Source organism: Panulirus ornatus, chromosome 24, assembly GCF_036320965.1.
Source record: "Panulirus ornatus isolate Po-2019 chromosome 24, ASM3632096v1, whole genome shotgun sequence".
Taxonomy (NCBI): Eukaryota; Metazoa; Arthropoda; class Malacostraca; order Decapoda; family Palinuridae; genus Panulirus; species Panulirus ornatus.
The window spans coordinates 7,966,717-7,989,624 of NC_092247.1; the positions used below are offsets into that span (position 1 = coordinate 7,966,717).

The following is a 22,908-nucleotide window of genomic DNA, read 5'->3' on the forward strand; positions in this document are numbered from 1 at the left end:
CATAGTCCGATTGACAGAACTAATCAGAGCATAGAATTGATCAAAGCATGATGAAACAATTCAGACCCAAACATGGGAAAGATGCATGAAGAGAGACTAACACAAAGTATCTTCATGTCAAAAGAAGAAGGGTAATTGATATTCATGAATTTAAGTGGATCTTTATTTTGATATTGGTTTGAAAATAAACTTTATCTATAAAAAATAAACTGATGCAAAACATGTTCCACAGGGATTCAAAATATTCATAGGAGCACCTACAAAAGACAGACTGGAATGACTTTTTTAATTTACATTATTCTTTAAATAACAGCAAGGAGCTTTACTTTATAATATAGCGTGACTATAGATGACAGGACCTCAACCAGCAATTAATTACCTTTGTCAGAACAGGTAGCCCCTGATTTATGAAAGGGTTCTCTTCCTGTAAACTGACCAGGTTCAGAATGGGAAGCCTAAGATACCTGTGTCGGCATCTCAGAATAAGCACTTCCAAAAGTTTAGAAAAAAATTTTATTTCTGGGATTTTTATTCAAATGTTTCCGTAACTCTGCAAATCGTAAACCAAAGCTTCATAAATCTGGGTCTACCTGTAATTCATCATTTTTCCATTTTCACACCATTTCTGCAATTCAAAAAGCTGGTTAGTGTGCACAAAATGTTCCTTATGCATTTTGACCTACCAACACTTCACCTTCAACACCTGAAAGATATGGGTTTCAGTGCATTGGTTTGGCTCTAACATACGCAAAGAAATACTTCATTGCTAACCCCTGAGAAAATCATGTAAGAAGAATTAGGGCTATCTCAGCAGTATTGTAAAAAGAATTTGTACTGCTTGAAGAATTTTGATTTAGGAATACATGAATAATATTGGTTTCAAGTATGCAACACTGAATCAGAGACATAAAGTACACTGTATACAGCCAACTCAAGCTGAAATCAGGAAAATTTCATTTTACTGAACAGTGTAAAGGAAAAACAAAGCTGGAAATATACAGTTTTATGGAAATGAAACATGATCAGTCACTTCTGACACCAGTGATTGAATAACTTCAGCTCTTTTAAGCTATGTGTGAGTATAGAGAATTCTGGACCACTTAAATAGGAATGTACAAAATACACTTTTTTTTTGAGAAGAAAAGTAACATGATTCCAATGGTCTCAGTCTCATCTCTACAACAGCTCAACTATTATATTTTTCTTATAATTTTCTAATTCATATGTGCAACTTAATATTAACTGAACTACTGTACATGAGATATTGTATAATAAATGTTACACTACAGATGCATAGTTAATAACAGCTGAATGATAATGAAAATGACAGATGTTATGGCTGTAAAATGATAACTTTATAGTGAAATCTATGTTACAATACATGAAATCAAACACTGTGAGGGCTACAGTAATGATGTATGAAAAAGATAACATTTATAACTAATACATTTTATATTACATCACCCATTTAACATATTCTATGATGGAGATGTAATGTTAAGATAAATGGAAAAATCCAGTACCCACATTGCATAAACAAGTATATCACTCTTAAAGGTCTGGATTACTTATACATCTAGCAAAGCAGTGTTAACAATAAGGAATATATAGCTTATTACATAAAGGAATGAGTCTCCATCACAGTTCACATTCACATAAGAGTATTGCTGTTAACTTTATTTTTCAAAGGCACAATATTTGTTATCTCCAAGGCACAGTATTGGTTACCACCTCATAATATAACCCCGTCTTTCTCTCTCTCTCATGGATAGGTAGGTGGGTATATTTTCTTTATAATGAACAGAAATTCAGAAAGTAGCAAACATAACCAGCTCTTAAAATGTTCTGTATAGAGAGCCACAAGGAATGGTATAGGGCTTAATTCAGTGTATAATAGTGATATCAGACAATGAGAGAGAAGTAAAAAAAAAGGACAGGAATATGTTTTGTTGATGATACTATAGTAAATAAAATCACAGAATCAGAATTCTGGAAAAAGATGCAAAAGACAGGTATAATATTCAAAAGGACAAAAGAAAACTTGATGGAACTTAGCAATGATACATTTAAGCAAACAAGCCAGGGATTGATTCACAATCTCTTGGTGACATCATACAAAGACCCAACTGGGGGAGAAAGTGAAGCAACCATCAAAGAACTATGATTATCATAAAGGAAAACCTGGAATTCAAAGGGCAATTTGATTAGTTATTATTACTAATCAAATTGTCCACTACAAGAGACATTTAAGCTGATAATGAAAATGTTTAGTATATATAAATGAGGCAAAATTAAGTACTAATATGTTGTATGGTCACTGACCAAACAAGAAGAAACAAGTTAGTGAGAATTCAGACACTTTGCCAGCCAAATAAAGGGAATGAAACAAACTCATGGGAGGTTGAAGAACTCATACTATACAGCCTAGAAAGAAGGGAAAGATACATGATAATCAATGTTTGACAGGAATATTAGGGTATCAAGAGTAATGTACTAAATCTAACAGGGTCTCAATTAGGAAGATACAAGAGGATTAAAATCTGCACTAACATCTTGGTATATAACAAAAAGATATCAAACCAAAGGTGAATACCAACTGTATTACAAAGGAATGAGTAAAGCTATTGATTGCATTAAAGAAGCAACTGAAGTGAATAGCTCAGGAATTATGGACAAAATAGCTTATGTCACATGCAAAAAGTAGAGCCTAAGCTTAGCCCAAGTAATACAAATATGTAAGCCTGCTGTCTTCGTGTAAACATTTAACAAAGCAAGTGAGAAATATAAGTCTGAAACAACTATATTGATGAAGGCCATATATAGAACTGGAACTCTAATGCCCAAGGAGATGAGAGAAAAACGCATGGTAATATTTACCAGGCAGTAAATTGAGGGAATCCAAATAATGCATTTGGACAAAAACTACATAAAGAGGTACTCACAGATACACTATTCTCATAACATTATTCTCCATCATAAAAAGAATATATTTTTTCAAGAATGTTTGCTGATTCCTGCATTGGTGAGGCAGCATCAGGAACAAAGGAATGGTCTCATTCATTCCCATCCACTCTCTACCTGTCATGTATTATGCACCAAAGTAAAAATAAAGGACACTGAATTTTTTTCTGATTCCATATTGTCTTGGTATGAAAACCCAGTGTATCATTAAGTAATTCTAGATCAATAACATGCTGTAGGCAAATTTCAACAAGGGAATGAGTTGGCACTAATGATACTCAGATCAAGATGAAAAATATACATTCCTTGTGTATTGTAAAAGGCGACTAAAAGGGGAGAAAGTGGGGGACTGGAAGTCCTCCCCTCCAGCTTTTACTTTTCCAAAAGAAGGAACAAAGAAGGGGGGCAAATGAGGATTTTCCCCCTCAGGCTCAGTTCTCTGTTCTTAACACTACCTCGCTAATGCAGGAAATGCGAATATATATGAACAAAAAAAAAAGGGGGATAGGGGAGAGAGAATACTTCCCACGTATTCCCTGCATGTCGTAGGAGGCAACTAAAAGGGAAGGGAGCGGGGGGGCTGGAAATCCTCCCCTCTCGTTTTTAATTTTCCAAAAGAAGGAACAGAGAATGGGGCCAAGTGAGGATATTCCCTCAAAGGCTCAGTCCTCTGTTCTCAATGCTACCTCGCTAACAAGGGAAATGGCGAATAGTATGAAGAAGAATATATATATATTTTTTTTTTTCCATACTATTCGCCATTTCCCGCGATAGCGAGGTAGCATTAAGAACAGAGGACTGGGCCTTTGAGGGAATATCCTCACCTGGCCCTCTTCTCTGTTCCTTCTTTTGGAAAATTAAAAAATATATATTCAAGTTACCCAATGTAGTTGTTAATGCTGTCCCAAACTTTTTCCACTGACGAAAGTGTGCAGTCTTTTATAATACTGTTAACCTTAACCACAAAAGGTAATCTTATAAAAAATAAATTTACTGAATGGACCTGATGACACTTATGTATTAAATCTGACACTTTGGGTTACATGAATGAAGAACATGATGAGCTATTCACTAAAATGAGGCTTAAACACTAGCATTGCTTACCTTAAATTTTTGACACTGCTAAGATAAAACCTTATACTAAATTTTCCAGTGAAAAACACCTATGGATTTATATAACAGCTTCAAAATCCTTTACAGAAGTTAGTCAAAACTTCATCTATTAGAATTAACTCTAAATTATGATCTCTCTAATTTATAGGTCTGAGAATACATTCTCCAATGCTGGTAACACCAAGCATATGAGGCATATAACTTTCACTTTGTGGAACAAGTACTGAGGGAACCTGAGCCATTACTTGTTGATACTGAGCTTGTGCTATAGGATTCTTTGGGGGGCGGCCTCTGGGTCGTTTAGCAGGCGGCATTAAAGAGGGTTCAGAAGTTGTATTATTAGATTTTGTTGTTAATACTTGTGAACTGGGAGTCACACCAGCAGGTTGACTTGCTTCTGTGTCTGGTTCTGTGGTATCTTCTGGATTGTAAATTTGTTTTCGAATTTTGCTCAACTTGTCCTCAGCATCATGTCTTCTTAGATGATCCTTAAGCTTGTCTCCTCGTGAAAAATCTTTACCACAGATACGACACATAAAAGGCTTCTCACCAGTATGCATACGGCGATGACGTTTAAGGTGTGAGGCCCTGGCAAAATTCATTTGGCAGAATTCACATTCAAAGGGTCTTTCACCAGTATGTAATCGTATATGGTCTCTAAGGCCAGACTGACTTTTGAATTCCTGAAAAAAAATATGAGATTTCACATACAAGATAAAGTTGATTAAATATCAGAAGTAATACATATAAGGAAAGGGGTATATTACTTCAGTCAGAAATTTCTCTAAGAAACCAAGTTGAAAAAATAAAAAATGAACAACGTGCAGAAATACAAAAAGACAAATGTTTTTACTTTCAAATATGAATAATGTGTTGTCTTTATTGTTAAAGATCTTCTCAGCATTGTCTTATACAAAGTCTGCCTGGTTTGCCTTAATAAGTGATGAAAGAAACAACTAAGGGAGGAGTGAAGTAACTCCCACAGATGGCTCTTTCTTTGGCCAAATTTATGATGATGCTCCAATTTATGACCTGCCACAAATTATTTCCCTACTTTTCACTATTGGCTGCTTGTGTGCCCCCACCACTAGTTACACCATGCAATACTCAGCAGGCTGCTGTGTCTCATGATTATTGTGTGGCCATTAGCAACTCAAGGGTGGGCCATTTTGATAACTGTTTCTTTCCCTACAAGTCAAAACTTTGGAACTCTCTACCTTTTCATGTCTTTCCAAATAACTATGACTTGGCACATTTCAAAACACAGGTCTTTCACTTTCTGAAAAATTTGTAGATGCTTTTCCTTGTCTTTTCTTTGTCTGTTTCGTAATTCTCTATATACTTCAATTAAGGCCCAGCTTTGATGTGGACTTTTGTCTGAATAAAGCCTTCAACATAAAAGAAAATATATATATAAAGTTCACTTTATATATAGGATAGGGAGCAGTGGTTTCGGTGCATTACCATGACAGCTAGAGACCGAGTGTGAGTGGATGTGTGGATTTTTCATGTTTTCTGGCAATACCTTGCTGATGCAGGGGGTGGTGATGCTGTTTCCTGTGGGGCGAGGTAGTGCCAGGAATGGATGAAGGTGAGCAAGTATGAATATGTACATGTGTATATATGTATATCTGTATATATGTATATGTATGTATATATGTATATGTTGATATGTATATGTATGTATATATGTATATGTTGACATGTATATGCATGTATATGCATGTGTATGTGCGTGTATGTACATATGTGTATATTTGAAGGGATGGGTCTTTGTCTGTTTCCTAGCACTACCTCACTTACACAGGATATGGTCATCAAGTACAATAAAAATCTTATACACAACATCTTTGTATCATTAATATTAGATACTATGATTCATTCCAAATACAAACTTTGTAGATATTCATGGAAACTAGCTGCACATGATCCAATAATTTCAACAAATGGTTACTCACCTTTTTGCATAATGGACATGGCATAGATGCACTCTGAATTGCTTGCTGCAAGTAATAATTCAAATCAATCCTTCCATCACTTGTGACATCTGCAGAAACTTCACTGGTCTCTGGTGGTTCTTCCTTCACATTCAGCTCATGTTTGATAATGTCAATTCTTTCACTCTGCAAAGTAATTAATGAAGTTATAAATGCTAAACAATGATATCTACGTTATATGTGTATGCCATGAAATGCTAATCTTATATGTAAATACAAGAGTACTTTACAGTCTATAAAAAAATTTGACAGCTTATAAACTTCCCAGACTAACTTCAAAAATTGACCCACTTGCCCTATGCCGTAATGTTGGTTCACTTTCCCTCTTCTAGAGATATTACTTGAGGTTTTGCTCCTGAGAGCTGGCAGCTTGTGTGCCCACACCACTAGCTAGACCACACATTACTTGGCAAGCTGCTGTCACATGATCATTGTGGCTGTTGGCAACTCAAGGGTGGGCCATTTTGATAACTGTTTCTTTTCCTACACATTGAAGCCTTGGATCTCTCTACCCTTTCATATCTTTCCCAATAAGTATGACCTGACACATCTTGAAAGACAGGTTTTTATCTTCCTCCAAAATTTGTAAACACTTTCCCTTGTCTTTTCTTTTCTTCTTTCATTAACCTCTCTACATTTCACTTAAGGGCTGATCTTGATGTGGACTTTTGTCCATTATTGGAGTGTCCAATGTAAAAAAAAAAAAAAATAGTTTAAAATAAGGCTTTCATATGTCAGTTTTTTTATGGAACAAACCCTGGTGCTCACTTATGATGATAATATCGTATTATCTAGATGTGGTATTGAGAGTGGAGGAATTCATCTTTTGCTTCTTGTCCTTCTGTTTCATAATATTTTTACTATTTCTGTCCTGGATGATATTTTTCCTCTATCAATAACTTACTATGGGACCTAAGACATTATTCCAGGAAGAAATGCTATACTCTTGCTTGGAAGCAAGAACATATATCTTTAAGCTGGATCTGATTGACCTTGGGAGACCAGAAAGACAAATAATAACCTAGTGAAGCATGAGGTGTTGAAAAACCCATCCCTATCAAGTTATCATTGACTTGTTCCATATGACTTCCATATGGCATATGACTTGTTCCATTATGACATATGACTTGTTCCATTAAAGGAGACTGGCAGAAATTATTTTGTGCCAGGTGATCCCATCTCTAAGGGCAGATGACAAAAAATATGCACATATTATTATCATTAGGATTTTACAGATTATTTCCAAAGAAAGCCGGACATTCATTTCTCTTATTCGCTGTTCTTCTCAGTTGAGGGAAATTACTTTTCATAAATTCAGATCTTGTTTTTGTCCTTCAGTTTTGTAATATAATCAATACCCTTGGCTAATAAAGTAAATGTAGGAAATATTTGAAAGATTAGTAGTGGTTCATCTGATAAAACTATGATGAAAAGATGGGGCACCAAGAGTATAAACTCCCTACCTCTACCTTAGGAAGTTACATGGAAGTACACAGACAAAACCAAAGATTATTTGATAACAATTTCCTCAATATGTGTCTGTGTATAACATCTGTCTTCTGGCATATTATTGTTCTTTACTAGTTAACAATGGACTCTTGGTTAAAGGCTAAGGGGAACTTAATAACCCCAAGATGTTTATCAAATTAGTTAGAATATTTGAGGGAAAACTTTCAGAATAAGTAAAACAAAGTCTTAATTAACTACCATGTCATCTTCTTCATCATCCTCTTCATCATCTTCATCTGCTTCATCATCATCATTTTCATTGTTGTTGTTGTTTCCATTAACAAACTGAGGTGTGCTGGGCTCATCACCAGCTTCACTTCCAGAAGTGCTGGAGCTTGCATCAGATTTGCTTGGGGAGTCAACCAACTGTGAAATTAATAAATAAAAAAAATTATAAAGCAAAATGCTCTTGCATTCAGCCCTTGATGTATGAATCAAACATCAAACCCCAAAATCTTATTTCCTTTTTTTTTTCATACTTGACAGCTGTTTCCCGTGTAAGCGAGGAAGCACCAGGAACAGATGAAAAAAGGCTGCACCTGCTTACATCCATTCTCTAGCTGACATGTGCAAAGCACTGAAACCACAGTTCCCTATCCAGACCCAGGCCATAACCAGATTGTATTACAAATATTTACCTATTTGTAATTATCTTTGTGTACAGTTTAGGGAGGGAGTTCTACACTATTAGGGACCCATCTATTGAACTTTATTCACTATCATACAAGAGTGTAAACTTCTGTACACTTCAAAATTGCAGTTTCATAATTCAGCTTATCTCATTCACTATCAGCTTTAATACTAAAACAGTAATTTGTTCCATCTTTCTAAAGTTTCATGCTTAGTTGTTTGCTATATAAGCTATGAGAATAGTCAGTCTCAAGCTCAAGTAAACAAATTAGGCTTGAATTATCTTGGCAACAAAAGCCTAGAAGTGTGTTGTATAAGGCTTCCAAATACTCAACTTCTTAAAGCTCACCCAACCTTGGAGCTCCATTTCACTGAAGCCAGGCAGCTACCCTCCTAACCAATTTGGTACTGCTAATAATAATTCTGGCACTCATTCCCAATATTCCCCATGCCAAACACATTAAGATAAGATCAGGAAAATAGTTCCACTTTATCTAGTTTAACCCTTTGAAAATAATCAAGATATCCTTGTCAGGACTACCCTAGATAACAGTTTACTAAGACTGCCAAAAATAAGTAAAATATTTTGGTCTTATCAATTAATAAGTGGTAACAAGAAAGTGTATAAAAAAAGGGAAAGTCTGATAAACTAACCAAAATTTTTGGCATACAGACATTTGAATTTGTGCACATGCAATTTTGTTAACTTACAATGATAGATTTCATTTTTTTTCCATCAACACCACTGGAATCCAATAAACTCTCCATAATTCAGCTGAGGCCTTCTTGACATACTGGATTTTCTGAATTACTGTAAATCCCCTAAAATATGGGCACATACTGAAATATATTACACTGAAAACAGAGTTATATTAAGTACTTACCAACATCCAAGGGTGGGCTTTGAAGTTGTTGCAGATGTACAGAGGGTAGTGTACGATGTGAGGCAATGAGTAGGGGAGTTAAATACTTGTTGTATAACACATTCAATTTAGACTGTACATACGGCATGTATGATATCTACCTCTTTTCACTACTGTCCTTACTGTCTCACTATACCAAGAGGCACTTACAACTAAGTTAGTATACTGTAGAACCACTTGTTTCCCATAAATTTTTGTCGGAGCTGTGCCAATTTACAGCAAATTATGAGTTACAGAATGACAAGTTACAGATAATTTTCTTTACTATCATACAAAGACATTTTCCATGTGCTAACAGTTTAACATTCAAAAAATAATGATCATAATAATTAGTGCCCCAAACTGTCAATAAGTAGCTGTTGATGACTGTGGGATATATGAATGCACATGTCAGGGGCACACCTTTCCCCATGTGTTATGTGGGTAACTGACACTTTAGGATTCTTTTTCAATGCTAATTACAATTGCTTGTGTGTTGGGTGACTTCAGATCCATGAAATAAGCTATATGTATTTTCATTCTGCAGCAGGAATAAACATTGCCCTTTTAGTGGAAACAATGGTAAAGGTTACAGTTTTGAAACTGAAAAAGAGGTGAAAAGAGGCAGCCTTAGACAGCTGGGTTTCAGAGACATAAAGATCAGGTGAGGAAGACATATGGTGCTTGACAGGAGAGGTTGAATCTAAACTTGTGAATATTCCAGATGTGAAAGAGCATGAATTCCTGTAGAGATGGGAAGCAACTGAAGTGTGATGAAAATAAAACTCGCTAAAGGCACTTAGAATTAGGTTTTTCTTTGACAGAGACTAAGGCACCAATAGGTAATTCCACAAGTTGGGGGTTTCACAAACCAGTACACTCCAAATGCCAGATTTTGAGAGTTGGTGGATTTTGGAATGCTGAATCTGAGAGAATGTGCACTGAACTTCTTGATTGACTATAATTTTCTCGTATCATTATTGAGGTCCAGATCATTGCTGTGATATCTAAGCCCAAGTCAATGCAAAAGGAAAACCAAACCATGAATCTTTCTCAAAAACTACTTTACCTAAAGTTTGACAACTTACTGAGAATATGGGGACATTTTGTAGAGGTCATTTAAAAAATCCTATGTTCTATTAGTTGTATCAAGACACTTAAAAAATTAAGCATTCTCCATTAAACAAAGCAGTCATGCTGAAGTCTGGCATGCTAATAATTACTGAAAGCCAGGACAAACACAGAATTAGTGTTGGTATACCATACCAGCAGAGATTAGGTTCATGATGGTACCCATGTGGTCGAGGTTAAATGCGAGATTCTCAAGAAACCAACAGTTAGATTGGTTGGCATTTGCCTTAATTCATATTTTTGGGCATGTTTACTAATATCCATCCTAACACTATCTGGCATATCTTATGCTTGCAGTTTTAATACAATATCTGTATGAAACATATGCTTGTGAAATAAGTATGAGGGAGTTTCTCTGAAAAGGATGGTCACAGAGAGACAAACAAATATACAATCTCAGAAATACATACCCTGTCTCCTTCTTCAAGTCCTAGAACATGCAAATGCTTAGCAGTCCTAAGGAATGATGCTATGTGCTGTTGATGGACATCCACTTGACCACGATATATGAAAGAGACCAAATAGAGGATATCCTGCACTGGAACCTCAGGCAGTAACAGTGGTGCATCAGTGTCTGGACATGCTCCTAATACAATGGCTATGGAAGAGATAGGATGCATGTTAGTAAAGCATTGCTGAATTTTCTAGCCAATATTCATAAGGAAATAAAATACAATATGGTCTCATTAATATGCTGTAACAGCTGAATAACCTTCAACAAATGGCAAATTTCAGCAGATAATAATACCTGATATTTTGCAGGTTCCCAGTGCTGTAGCAAAATGAAAGTACTTTCAATTAATATATTCATTTATCCATATCATACTTAATCGCTGTTTCAGCGAGGTAGTGTGAGGAAATAGAAAAAGAATAGCCCAACCACCCACATACACACACACACACACACACACACACACATATATATATATATATATATATATATATATATATATATATATATATATATATATATATATATATATATATATATATATATTATCCCTGGGGATAGGGGATTAAGAATACTTCCCATGTATTCCCTGCGTGTCGTAGAAGGCGACTAAAAGGGGAGGGAGCAGGAGGCTGGAAATCCTCCCCTCTCGTTTTTTTTTAATTTTCCAAAAGAAGGAACAGAGGGGGGCCAGGTGAGGATGTTCCACAAAGGCCCAGTCCTCTGTTCTTAACGCTACCTCGCTAACGCGGGAAATGGCGAATAGTTTAAAAGAAAAAGAAAGAATATATATATATATATATATATATATATATATATATATATATATATATATATATATATATATATATATATATATACTCCCATACATGCACATATACATACATATACATTTCAATGTATATATACATATACATAAACAAACATATATACACATGTACATATTTGTACTTGCTGCCTTCATCCATTCCCATCGCCTCCCATTGCCACCCCGCCACACATGAAATAGCATCCCCCCACCCACTTCCAGCGAGGGGAAAATTTCCAGCCCCTCGCTCCCTCCCTTCTCAGTTGCCTTTTACAAAATGCAGGGAATTCATGAGAAGTATTCTTTCTCCCCCATACCCAGGGGTATATCTAAATCTATATCTATCTATCTATCTATCTATTTATATCTATATATTTTCATATATATTTCATATGGTGATATATATATATATATATATATATATATATATATATATATATATATATATATATATATATATATATATATATATATATATCTTTCTTTCAAACTATTTGCCATTTCCCGCATTAGCGAGGTAGCATTAAGAACAGAGGACTGGGCCTTTGAGGGAATACCCTCACCTGGCCCAATTCTCTGTTCCTTCTTTTGGAAAATTAAAAAAAAAAAAAAATATATATATATATATGTTTTTTTCTTTTTTTTCCTTCTTTTTCTTCATACATATTCGCCATTTCCCACATTAGTGAGGCAGTGTTAAGAACAGAGGACCGAGCCTTAGAGGGAAAATCCTAACTTGCCCCCCTTCTCTGTTCCTTCTTTTGGAAAAGTAAAAACTGGAGGGGAGGATTTCAAGCCCCCCACTCCCTCCCCTTTTAGTCACCTTTCACAACACAGGAAAAATGTAGGACGTATTCTTTCTCCCCTATCCCCAGGGATACCTAGAACTCACCTTGTACAATACCTGGAATACTGTGCAATAGAATACTACACTATTAAGAGACTTTAAAAACTGGTTGAAGTATGTTGAAAATAATAACTTCCATAAAAGACACAGGAAATTAAAAATTATCAAGTTATTAGTATTGTTAAGAAACACCCAAAATAAGACTGGACACATTATCTAGTCAGATGAATGTGCTTTGACTGTAGTTATATCATTGCATAACATTATAACTTAATAGGCTCTTACAAACTTTATTCATGGGTCGAATGAATCCAACATAATACTTAAACTTGGTTTGTAAACATAATTCAAATTTTGGTGAGTTCATTCATTAGGTTTTTGAGAAGCCTGTATCAGGTACCAGATTCAAATTTTACTGAGTCTCTTTTACATAAAACAGCAATATATATACAACTGTATTACTATATATGCAATACAATAAAAGAATGATAAAACCATACTGAAATTTGACTCTTACCTAAGTATGGAGAGCAGAGAGAGAGAACAGCACGATGTGCCCTAACGATACCTCCATCACACACTAAGGATACATCAGTATATGCCCGGCCATGATGTAGCTCTGAGAGCATGCTGGTGAAAGTAGTGGCATGGGAGTGCCATCTTAGGTGTAACTGGGTATCTGGCACTGATTCTCCCATACTGTAAAAAAAAAAAAAAAAAAAAAAAAAATAGCATTACTTTAAGTAACTGAATTTTTATGAAAACTGGTTGAGTCTATGCAGAACTTTGTGTTAATCATATACTGTAATACAGTATTCTGTAGAGCTACAAAATAACCAAAGCTTGGACAAAATATCTTTTAACATCTGGTTGACTTTTTGATGGGGACTAGAACTAGTAAAAACTTGAACTGCAATTGCAATCACTGCTTCTATTTGCTTTATACACTAATGTATGGGTGGGTAGTATATTTCAACTCAGAGGCCAACTGGAAAGATTTCACTTATACAGCGAGGAGTATAGCATTTAATCTTTTTTGTCTCTGTTATAAGAATGATGATGCTGAGACAAGACATACACATGTAATTTCATAAATGTATGTTTTCACCCTATGGATACCTTTTTGCAAATAAAACATTATGATAATTGCTACAAATTCTTTTTATACATGCATTTTTTTCTTTCATACTTGAGAGATGCTCCCTGATTTAGTGCCAGGAACAAGAAAAAAAGCCACATCCACTCATATCTATTCCCTGCCTGTCATGTGTAATGCACCTAAGCCACAACTCCCTCTCCACAACCAGATGCTTCACATGCCCTGGTTCAGTCCACTGACAGCTTGTTGATCCCAGTACACCACATCATTTCAATCCACTTTATCCCTTGCATGCCTTTCACCCTCCTGTATGTTCAGGCCCCATGCCTCGCATCCATATAATAATAAGATATCGCTGAGACTGCTATACTTTCAAACATACCTATTTCTTCCTTCTAAAATAATATTCTCTCCCACACATTCTTCAATGCTACTGGATACCTTCACCCCCTCAGCCACTCCATCACTCACTTCTGCTTCCATGGTTCCATTCATTGCCATGTTCACTCCCAGGTGACTAAAACATTTCACTTGCTCCAAGTTCCCTCCATTCAAACTCACACCCCAACTACCTGTCCATCACTTCTGCTAAACCTCATAATCTTGCTTTTATTCACATTTACTCATAACCTTCTCCTTTCACACACTCTTCCAAACTCAGTCACCAACTTCTGCAGCTTCTCATTTGAATCTGCCACCAGAACTGCATCATCACGAAACAACAACTGTCTCACTTCTCAGGCCCTCTCATTTGCCCCTCTCTCCAAGACTCTCCCATTTACCACCCTCACCACCTCATCTATATACAAACAACCATGGTGACATCACGCATCCCTGGCACAGACCAACCTTCACTTGGAACTCTCCTCTCTACTTTTACACAAGCCTTTTACCCTTGAAGTAAGGCATATATATATATATATATATATATATATATATATATATATATATATATATATATATATACATATATATAAATTATCATTATTGCTATCATACTCGATCGCCGTTTCCCGCGTCAGCGAGGTAGCGCCTGCAAACAGACGAAGAACGGCCCATCGACTCTCTCTCTCACACACACACACACACACACACACACACACAGACATGTACACATGTATATAATTCATACTTGCTGTCTTTATTCATTCCCGTTGCCACCCCGCTACACATGTAATGACAACCCCCTACCCCCGCATGCACGCGAGGTAGCGCTAGGAAAAGACAACAAAGGCCATATTCGTTCACATTCAGTCTCTAGCTGTCATGTATAATGCACCGAAACCACAGCTCCATTTCCACATCCAGGACCCACAAAACTTTCCATGGTTTACCCCAAACGCCTCACATGCTTTGGTTCGCTCCATTGACAGCACGTCAACCCCGGTATACCACATCGTTCCAATTCACTCTATTCCTTGCACGCCTTTCAACCTCCTGCATGTTCAGGCCCCGATCACTCAAAATCTTTTTCATTCCATCTTTCCACTTCTAATTTGGTCTCCCACTTCTCCTCGTTCCCTCCACCTCTGACACATATATACTCTTTGTCAATATTTCCTCACTCATTCGCTCCATGTTACCAAACCACTCCAAAACACCCTCTTCTGCTCTCTCAACCACACTCTTTTTATTACCACACACCTTTCTTACCCTTTCACTACTTACTCGATCAAACCACCTCACAACACACATTGTCCTCAAACATCTCATTTCCAACACATCCACCCTCCTCCGCACAACTCTATCTATAACCCACGCCTCGCAACCATATAACATCATCGGAACCTCTATTCCTTCAAACATACCCATTTTTGCTTTCCGAGATAACGTTCTCGCCTTCCACACATTTTTCAACGCTTCCAGAACTTTCGGCCTCTCCCACCCTATATTCTCCCACACACGTACACACACACACACACACACACACATATATATATATATATATATATATATATATATATATATATATATATATATATATATATATACACACACATACACAGACATATACATGTATACACATGTACATATTCAAGCTTGCCTTCATCCATCTTGGCGTCATCCCGCCGCACAAGGAACAACATCGCACCCCCGATTTCAGCGAGGTAGCACCAGGAAAAAAAAAAAGCCACATTCGTTCACTCTCAGTCTCTAGCTGTCATGTGTAATGGTCCGAAACCACAGCTCCCTATCCACATCCAGGTCCCACAAACCTTGCCATGGTTTACCCTAGACGTTTCATATGCCCTGGTTCAGTACACTGAAAGCACGTCGACCATGGTATACGGCATCGTTCCAGTTCACTATTCCTTGCACGCCTCCCAGTCTTCTGCATGTTCAGGCCCCGATCCTCAAAATTTGTTCACTCCATCCTTCCACCTCCAATTTGGCCTCCCGCCTCTCTTTGTTACCTCCATCTCTGATACATATATCCTCTTTTTCAACCTTTCCTCACTCATCCTCTCCATATGTCCAAACCATTTCAACACACCCCCTTCTGCTCTCTCAACCACACTCTTTTCATTTCCACACATCTCTCTAACCCTTTCATTACTTACTCGATCAAACCACCTCAAACACATAATGTCCTCAAACATAGATAGATGTATGCACAAATAATACTTCTTGCCCCAGGAGTTTCTTCTCTCATTATGGAGCTCCCACAGTGCTCGGGAAACTGACCACATCCATCAGGTGGGACCATTTCGTAAAGGAAGTGAAAACATTTTTTCGAATCTTGGAGGTACATATGGATGGAAGAGGAATCCAATTCACACTGAACTTTCTTCACCATATGAACCTTTTCCAGCCTGAAGAATGGATCAGTAAGACTGGAAAAACAACAACTAGGGATACAAATCTTAAACTTATTGATGTCAGTAAATCAATAACTGATTATCACTTGGTTTACATTACAAAACATCATATGTAACGAATCAACAAAATTCTTTTTTCCTGCAAATATAACTGGGGTTCCAAAATACCCTCATAAGTTGTACATCTAAAAACGTATCACACAAAAGTCTGTTACACACAATGAAGGCCCATGAGAAGAAAACTATCTGGATATGGACAGCAGACTAACTTTTTGAGATAAAATATGGAAATATCTGCCTGACATGACAAGACGGATACCAAAAGGCTCAAACTTAAGCTCCATACTTTATATTATCTATAGCAGTGACCTGAAGACAGGAGTCACAGGTAGAAGTTCCACATTTACCATTGAAACGAAATTAGAAAATAAAGTTCAATCAAGAAAGACTGCCTGGGGAATTTAAAGTGAATCAGATGAATTAATGGAGTTGTCTGAGCCATATCAAAGAGACTTCAAGGTAGACACAGGTGTAGAATAATGCATTTTCTTTTGGGAAAAATGATAATCAAATATCAAATGCTTAAGAAGTTGTCACAAGTACATGGAAAACCTAGAATATATAATTGGTACCAATATACATAGAGCAAGTCCCAGAAGCAGATCGTAAAGCAATTATAAGGTTAGAAACAGAAACTATCACTGGTGGGATATAATGCTTATGACACACCTTAGGTAGTCCTCTTTCAAAATAAACAGGTTCAGTTCTGGTCATCAAACTTGGTCAGTGAAGACACAAAAAAGAAGAAAACTAATTTCATCCCTCTGACATATCTTTAATGAGGAAAAGTTGGCGATCTAAAATTATCTTCTCTAAACATTCAGTCTCCATGACATCTAATAGAACTAGATAAGCTAAATAATTTCGACCCAATACACAATTTTGTAAGGAAGATACACATACAGTGTAGAATATTAGGGCAACCTACCATTAGCTGCTGTCACTGCAGAAAATATTAAAAACTTTGAATTACAACTTTGCATTATCCTTTGTGTATATGGCGGCTGCAGTATTTGAATAAATCACTTTTCGTATTCGCATATTTCCAAAAGATTTCCACTGCAGTTTACCCTCTACTTCAGACGGTGCGGTTCTCCTGCCGGTTGTTGGGCCAGATGGAATGGTGGCTTCTAATTTATTGTCTGTATTTCTAGTAAGATTTAGGACTCAAGTACAATAATTACTATCACCCAGCAGACTACTTCGTCATGAACGATCAAGTCTCCTGTTTTGTGATTCTGAAGCACCCCAAGGTACAAAGTAAAATCCTGTTATTTCCTTTAATATTGTAATTTGAGAAAATGTATGAGGCGTATGTTAGCTTTGTGTATACATAAATTCTGGCTCCAGTTGTAAATCTGGAACCAGATATATCAGCAACTTTGCTTTGAATGCAGTATTACCTGTTAATGTTCGTTAACTGGAAGATCAGAGGCAAGCACGACTGTCTGTGAACATGCATGGCTCTCCAGCTACCCAAATTCAGAAGATAACTGATAACATCACAACTGTAAAACTGTATCTCAGTGTAATAGAGACAAATTACCCATAACTAAAGTTGTTTGTTAAGTATTTATGTACTGACACCACACAGCGCCTCCACCTCTCTCTCTCTCTCTCTCTCTCTCTCTCTCTCTCTCTCTCTCTCTCTCTCTCTCTCTCTCTCTCTCACACACACACACACACACACACAATGAAGGGTTAAGAGAATAAGAATACCAAGTGTGAGTGAAAATTATGAGGATATGAAGAATTAGTAAGGACAGAACCACTACGCCAGACTGAAACAGGTACAGAGATATTTGATGTTTAGAAAGGATACAGTGACTGTGTCACGTTCAAAAGCAAAACAGTGGAGCTGGGCTGTAGCTGAAGACCCTGACTATACCTCGGGTACGGCGCGGCGGCTACACAAACAAGGGATTGGTCGGTGGTGGCGGGGTGTGCGCGCCCGGCCCAGCCTGGGGGGAAGGGAGGAGGGAGAACACTACACAATTTGGCCAAGGCAAGGCGAGACGGAGGGAGCGGGCCAACTAACCTTTCCACTTGACAAAACCAACGCTCCTCTAATGTTTGAATTTTATAGAAACATACGTTTTAGTGTAGCTAGTGTGTACTGGTGTTAGGTGAGTGATATAAGCGAGGTGTGGCCATGCTGGCTGGAGGGGCTGACGTATGGCTGGGGCTACAGGCCCGCGGGAGAATGGGGGGGGGGGGGGGTGGAGTGGGGTGAGGGGGAGAGAGAGAGAAGGGGGGCTGCTGTCGCCACCAGCACCCACGTCGTCACCGCCACCACTGCCTGGCCCACAGCCTCCACCATCACCAAGTCCACGGATTACTCCAACACCACCGCTCAGTGCACAGTGTACACCAACACCGTTACCACCACCACCACCACCAATCGTACGGCATACTGCAGTTGCCTCACCACCAACAACATCACATCTATGGATTACTCCAACACTCTCAACACCACCGCCAAGTACAAGGGATACCCCAACACCCTCACCACCACCACTACCAAGAGCATGGATTACTCCAACACCCTCACCACCACCAACATCACGTGTAAGGATTACTCCAACACTGTTAACGTCAATGCTAAGTACACGGCACACTCCAACACCCTCACCACCACCAACAACAAGTGCACGGATTCCTCCAACACCCTCACCACCGCTTCTCTTATCTCAACTCGCATCCCCCTCAACACCCCCCCCCCCCAGCACCCTTCGCCACTACTCTCACTCTCCTTAATTATAATTTGTATGACCCTTCCACACTCACCACGAACCCACCACCATCCCAACCCCTACACTTCCCCCCACCCACCTCCACCTCTCCACCACCAGCCAACCACACTCCCCCTATCACCACCACTCCTTACACCTCTTCCTGCCCACCCAGAACACCAACCCCCTACAGCTTTCCACCACCACCAACTTCAGGTCCACCACATCATCATGGGATACACCAGAACCTCCTCCACCGCTTCAACTCCTTCCTACAGCTCTTCACCACCACCATTTTCACCATTCCCTCCACCCGTGCCCTGCCGCCCCTGCCTTACCCTGCCCCGTCTGTCCCTCCTGCCCCCCATCCTCCCACCAGCACCACCACATTAAAGCCTGGCGCCCCCCAGCTACCCACTTTAGCCTTGTTTTCACTGCTAGTTGATCATGAGAGGCATTCTGTACGGCGCCCTCCCTACCACACAACAACCCCTTCCCTCCACACACACACACACACACACTCACCTGCAGCCACTCCACGCACTCGGTAATAATAATAATAATAATAATAATAATAATAATAATAATAATAATAATAATAACAATAATATCAAAGATGTTCTTACGAGATAGTTCTCATATTTCAAGATCTTTATATTTGTCACAAGGAAAGCGAATCTACAGATAAGACTGAGTCCAACGGACGCGCCTGGTACAAATGTCCATAGCCTCCACCAGGGGAGGTGTCTGTGACCTCACGGCTCATGATAACCCCGAGGCAGCAGCGGTGGGACAGACACCAGTGCCGCATATGTTCCAACCAGACTGGACGTGACTAATCCCAGATGAACTCGACCAAAATAAGGGACATCATCCCAGGACATGACCGTCTGCTGAGGCATTCACAGTGACTCCAGACTGAGACATGTAAACGTCAAGAAAAGCCTCAGATTTCCTCACTGTGGAGCGCCTCCGACCTGCCCACCCACTCACATGAAACCAGTTCTGTAATACAACTGTACTACTGTACCAGCAGTACAAACTCTTACAAGAATACGGACGTTGAACAGGAAAGTTACTTCATATTGATTACTGATGCGAGCAAGGTTAAAGCGTCAACCACGCATGCTGCTGCCTGTGATCATTACAAACACGGACACGCCTGAAGAAACTAACATTTAGACATATCAAAAATACTTTTAACTGAAATGTTTCCGCCATCTTCAGCGATTGAAACTTCGAAGTTAACTCCTCAGGAGACGTTGGATCGCAAAGTGGCCAGGCTAGAAAATGAGGGAATGAGAGGCGTGAGTGGTGAGCAAGGATACGTGGGTGGTAAGCTAGGTGGCGCGGCGTGGGTGGATGAACTAAGAGATGCGAGTAGGTGTTATGACGCATGGATGGATGAGATGGCATGTACAGGTGGATGAGGTGGTGAGAAAAGAGTGAACATGATAAAACAGTATGTGGATGAGTCCATGAGAGCACAGGAGTTCATTTGGCAACGAACAGGTGGGTGACCCAGGAGGCGTGGGTAAGGGTGGATGAACACGAGGCGTGGTTGCAGGGATGGACGCGCCGGGAGGCGTGGGTGTAGGGATGGACGGGCCGAGACGTGGGTAGACAAACCATAAGACGTGGGCAGTTGAGCCAGGAGGCGTGACTGGGTAGACTGTGTGTAGTAAGGTGGGTGAGGCGCTGGAGCAACAGGTAGGGGCACCACACACGCCAGGCGCGCGCCACGCCACCCAACCAACCAGCCTCCTGCCCTCGACGCGACGCTCCGGAACCACCTGATTTCCGCTCGGTAGCGAACACTCGTTGGCGGGTGTATAAAGTGTCATGCTGCTCCCCATCCTCCCTTCTGCTGTCAGCCAGTGTCATGACGCCTCTGTGTGTGGTGTCGGTTGGTGTCATGTCGCCCCCGTATGTGGTGTCGGCGAAAGTCATTCCGCCCCTGTGTGGTTTCGGTCAGTGTCAAGCCGCCCACCCAGTGTGTCGTGTTAGTCATCGTCATGCCGCCCACCTTGTGCGTCGTGTGTAGTGAACTATTCGTAGACTACGGGAAATATCTACACTCGTGGGACCCCCCATCTCTGGAACTGTCTCTGCTATCACACAACTTTTTACACTGTATGCTGACTACTTTCACAATTTCATCGTTCAGTTTATTCCATTCATACACCATCATGCTCTAAAAATATTCACTTCCATCTTTTCTACCAAATTTCTTGCTTATATTTCATATAATGGCCTTTGTTCGTTCCATCCTCGCATCTCTCTAAGATCTGTTCCCTGTCTACATCAAAATAGTTAAAAAACTTAAAGGTTGTGATTAGATCAGCAGCATACCTTTCTATCTTCCATGATAAACAAATAAGGTGTTTAGCCTTTCTTTGTAACTCGACTTTTCTAACTCTGGAACCATATTTGCTGTCCTCATTTCCACCTTCTGTTATCTAAAATTTTCTTCTGTACTCTAAGTGTGGTGGCCAAATTGGTGAAGTATATTGTAGGTATGGCCTTATGTAGGATGTGAATAGGTTGATAAATATTTCCTTATCCATGCATTTGAATGCATGGGAAATATTTGCCAACAGTTTGTCTCTTAACTGTTCCTCTAAGGTGCGACTCTGGCAACAGGTTAAAGACATTTTCGGACGCCAAAATCTCTCACAAACAGACTCTTGTAGTGTAGTTCCTGTTAGATATTGAAGTATTCTTTCGCTGCGTCCTATCCTCATCTCTTCACATTTACTGGAGTTGCGTTTCATCAACTACGTATGTATCAGATTAACTTCAGAGTTTGTCTGGTTCTACTTGTAAGGTAATGCATCCCTTCTCAGTTTTTCTTCCCTCAAGACCTTGGCATCATCGGCAAAGATATTAAGGGGTTCAATCCTTCTGGCAAGTCATCCACGTCGATCAAGAGGAGAAACGGTTCTGGCACTACACCCTGCAAAACGCCGCTAGTGACCTCAACCCATCTCGAGGAGGCTCCTCTGGCAAAGCATCCTTTATTCCCTTACACTTAGTTAATATCTATAACGAAGGAGTCTACCCCTTATTCCTGCCTGGAGGTTCAGGTTCTTTACCAGCTTCCTATGTGGCATAGTGTCAAATGCTTTCTGACGTTTGATACATACAATCCACCCAGCCTCATCTTTGGTCTAAGACGGAGCTCACTCTCTCGTAAAAAATCTAATAGGTTCGTTAGAGATGATCTTTCCCTAACATTATGTTGTTCTCTGACTTAGGCAGCTTCTTCTCAGCAAAGAAGTCATCCATTGCTTTCTACTTATCTTTTCCAGTATCTTGTAGACTACACTCGTCAGGGAGACGAGTCAGCAGTTCCTCCAAGTCTTCTTTCTCAGAGAGAGGTAAGGCGTTTGCCCTCCCTTGGCACTTAACCCTTCTCAAGCGACATCTTAAACAACATTTCAAGTGGAATGTCAAGTAGATCTGCCCGCATTTTCAGCACATATTGAAAACTCTTTTCATTACTATAAGACTCATATGCGACAAGACCTTTTAGTATTCCTTTTCTGTCTCTTTTTCTATAAATATTTTGGCGCTCTCTAAGACCTATAAATATTTTGGCGCTCTCTAAGACCTTTTTTCTCCTATTCCATCTCAATGGCGTTCGTGTCTTCCTCTATGAAAGCACTTTGGAGCTTGTCAGTCTGTTCCTGGCATATCCTTATATCATCCACTACAGCTGTTCCTTCTCAATCCCTGAGTCCGATTAGCTGCTCTTCAGCTAATCATTTGTTTCTGAAGAATTTATGACAAAAAATAGGGTTATCTTCTGTCTAGATCACAATATTTGCTTCAATATATCTCTTCTCG

The 22,908-nt window shown here is 39.0% G+C and overlaps 1 protein-coding gene across 4 annotated transcripts in view; it reads right to left on the reverse strand.

Annotated features, from left to right (window-relative positions):
- Nucleotides 1-149: 149 nt before the first annotated feature.
- LOC139757081 (uncharacterized) overlaps nucleotides 150-22,908 on the reverse strand; it is a 51,130-nt gene continuing 28,371 nt past the window's right edge. For all 4 annotated transcript variants that reach the window (XM_071677134.1, XM_071677132.1, XM_071677133.1 and 1 more), the window contains exons 2-6: nucleotides 12,867-13,048; nucleotides 10,654-10,841; nucleotides 7,779-7,946; nucleotides 6,033-6,197; nucleotides 150-4,757 (exon numbers count right to left, since the gene is read on the reverse strand). In XM_071677134.1, the coding sequence (XP_071533235.1) occupies nucleotides 4,212-4,757; nucleotides 6,033-6,197; nucleotides 7,779-7,946; nucleotides 10,654-10,841; nucleotides 12,867-13,047 (1,248 nt within the window). In that variant the 5' untranslated portion in view covers nucleotide 13,048 and the 3' untranslated portion in view covers nucleotides 150-4,211. The remainder of the gene's footprint in view (nucleotides 4,758-6,032; nucleotides 6,198-7,778; nucleotides 7,947-10,653; nucleotides 10,842-12,866; nucleotides 13,049-22,908) is intronic.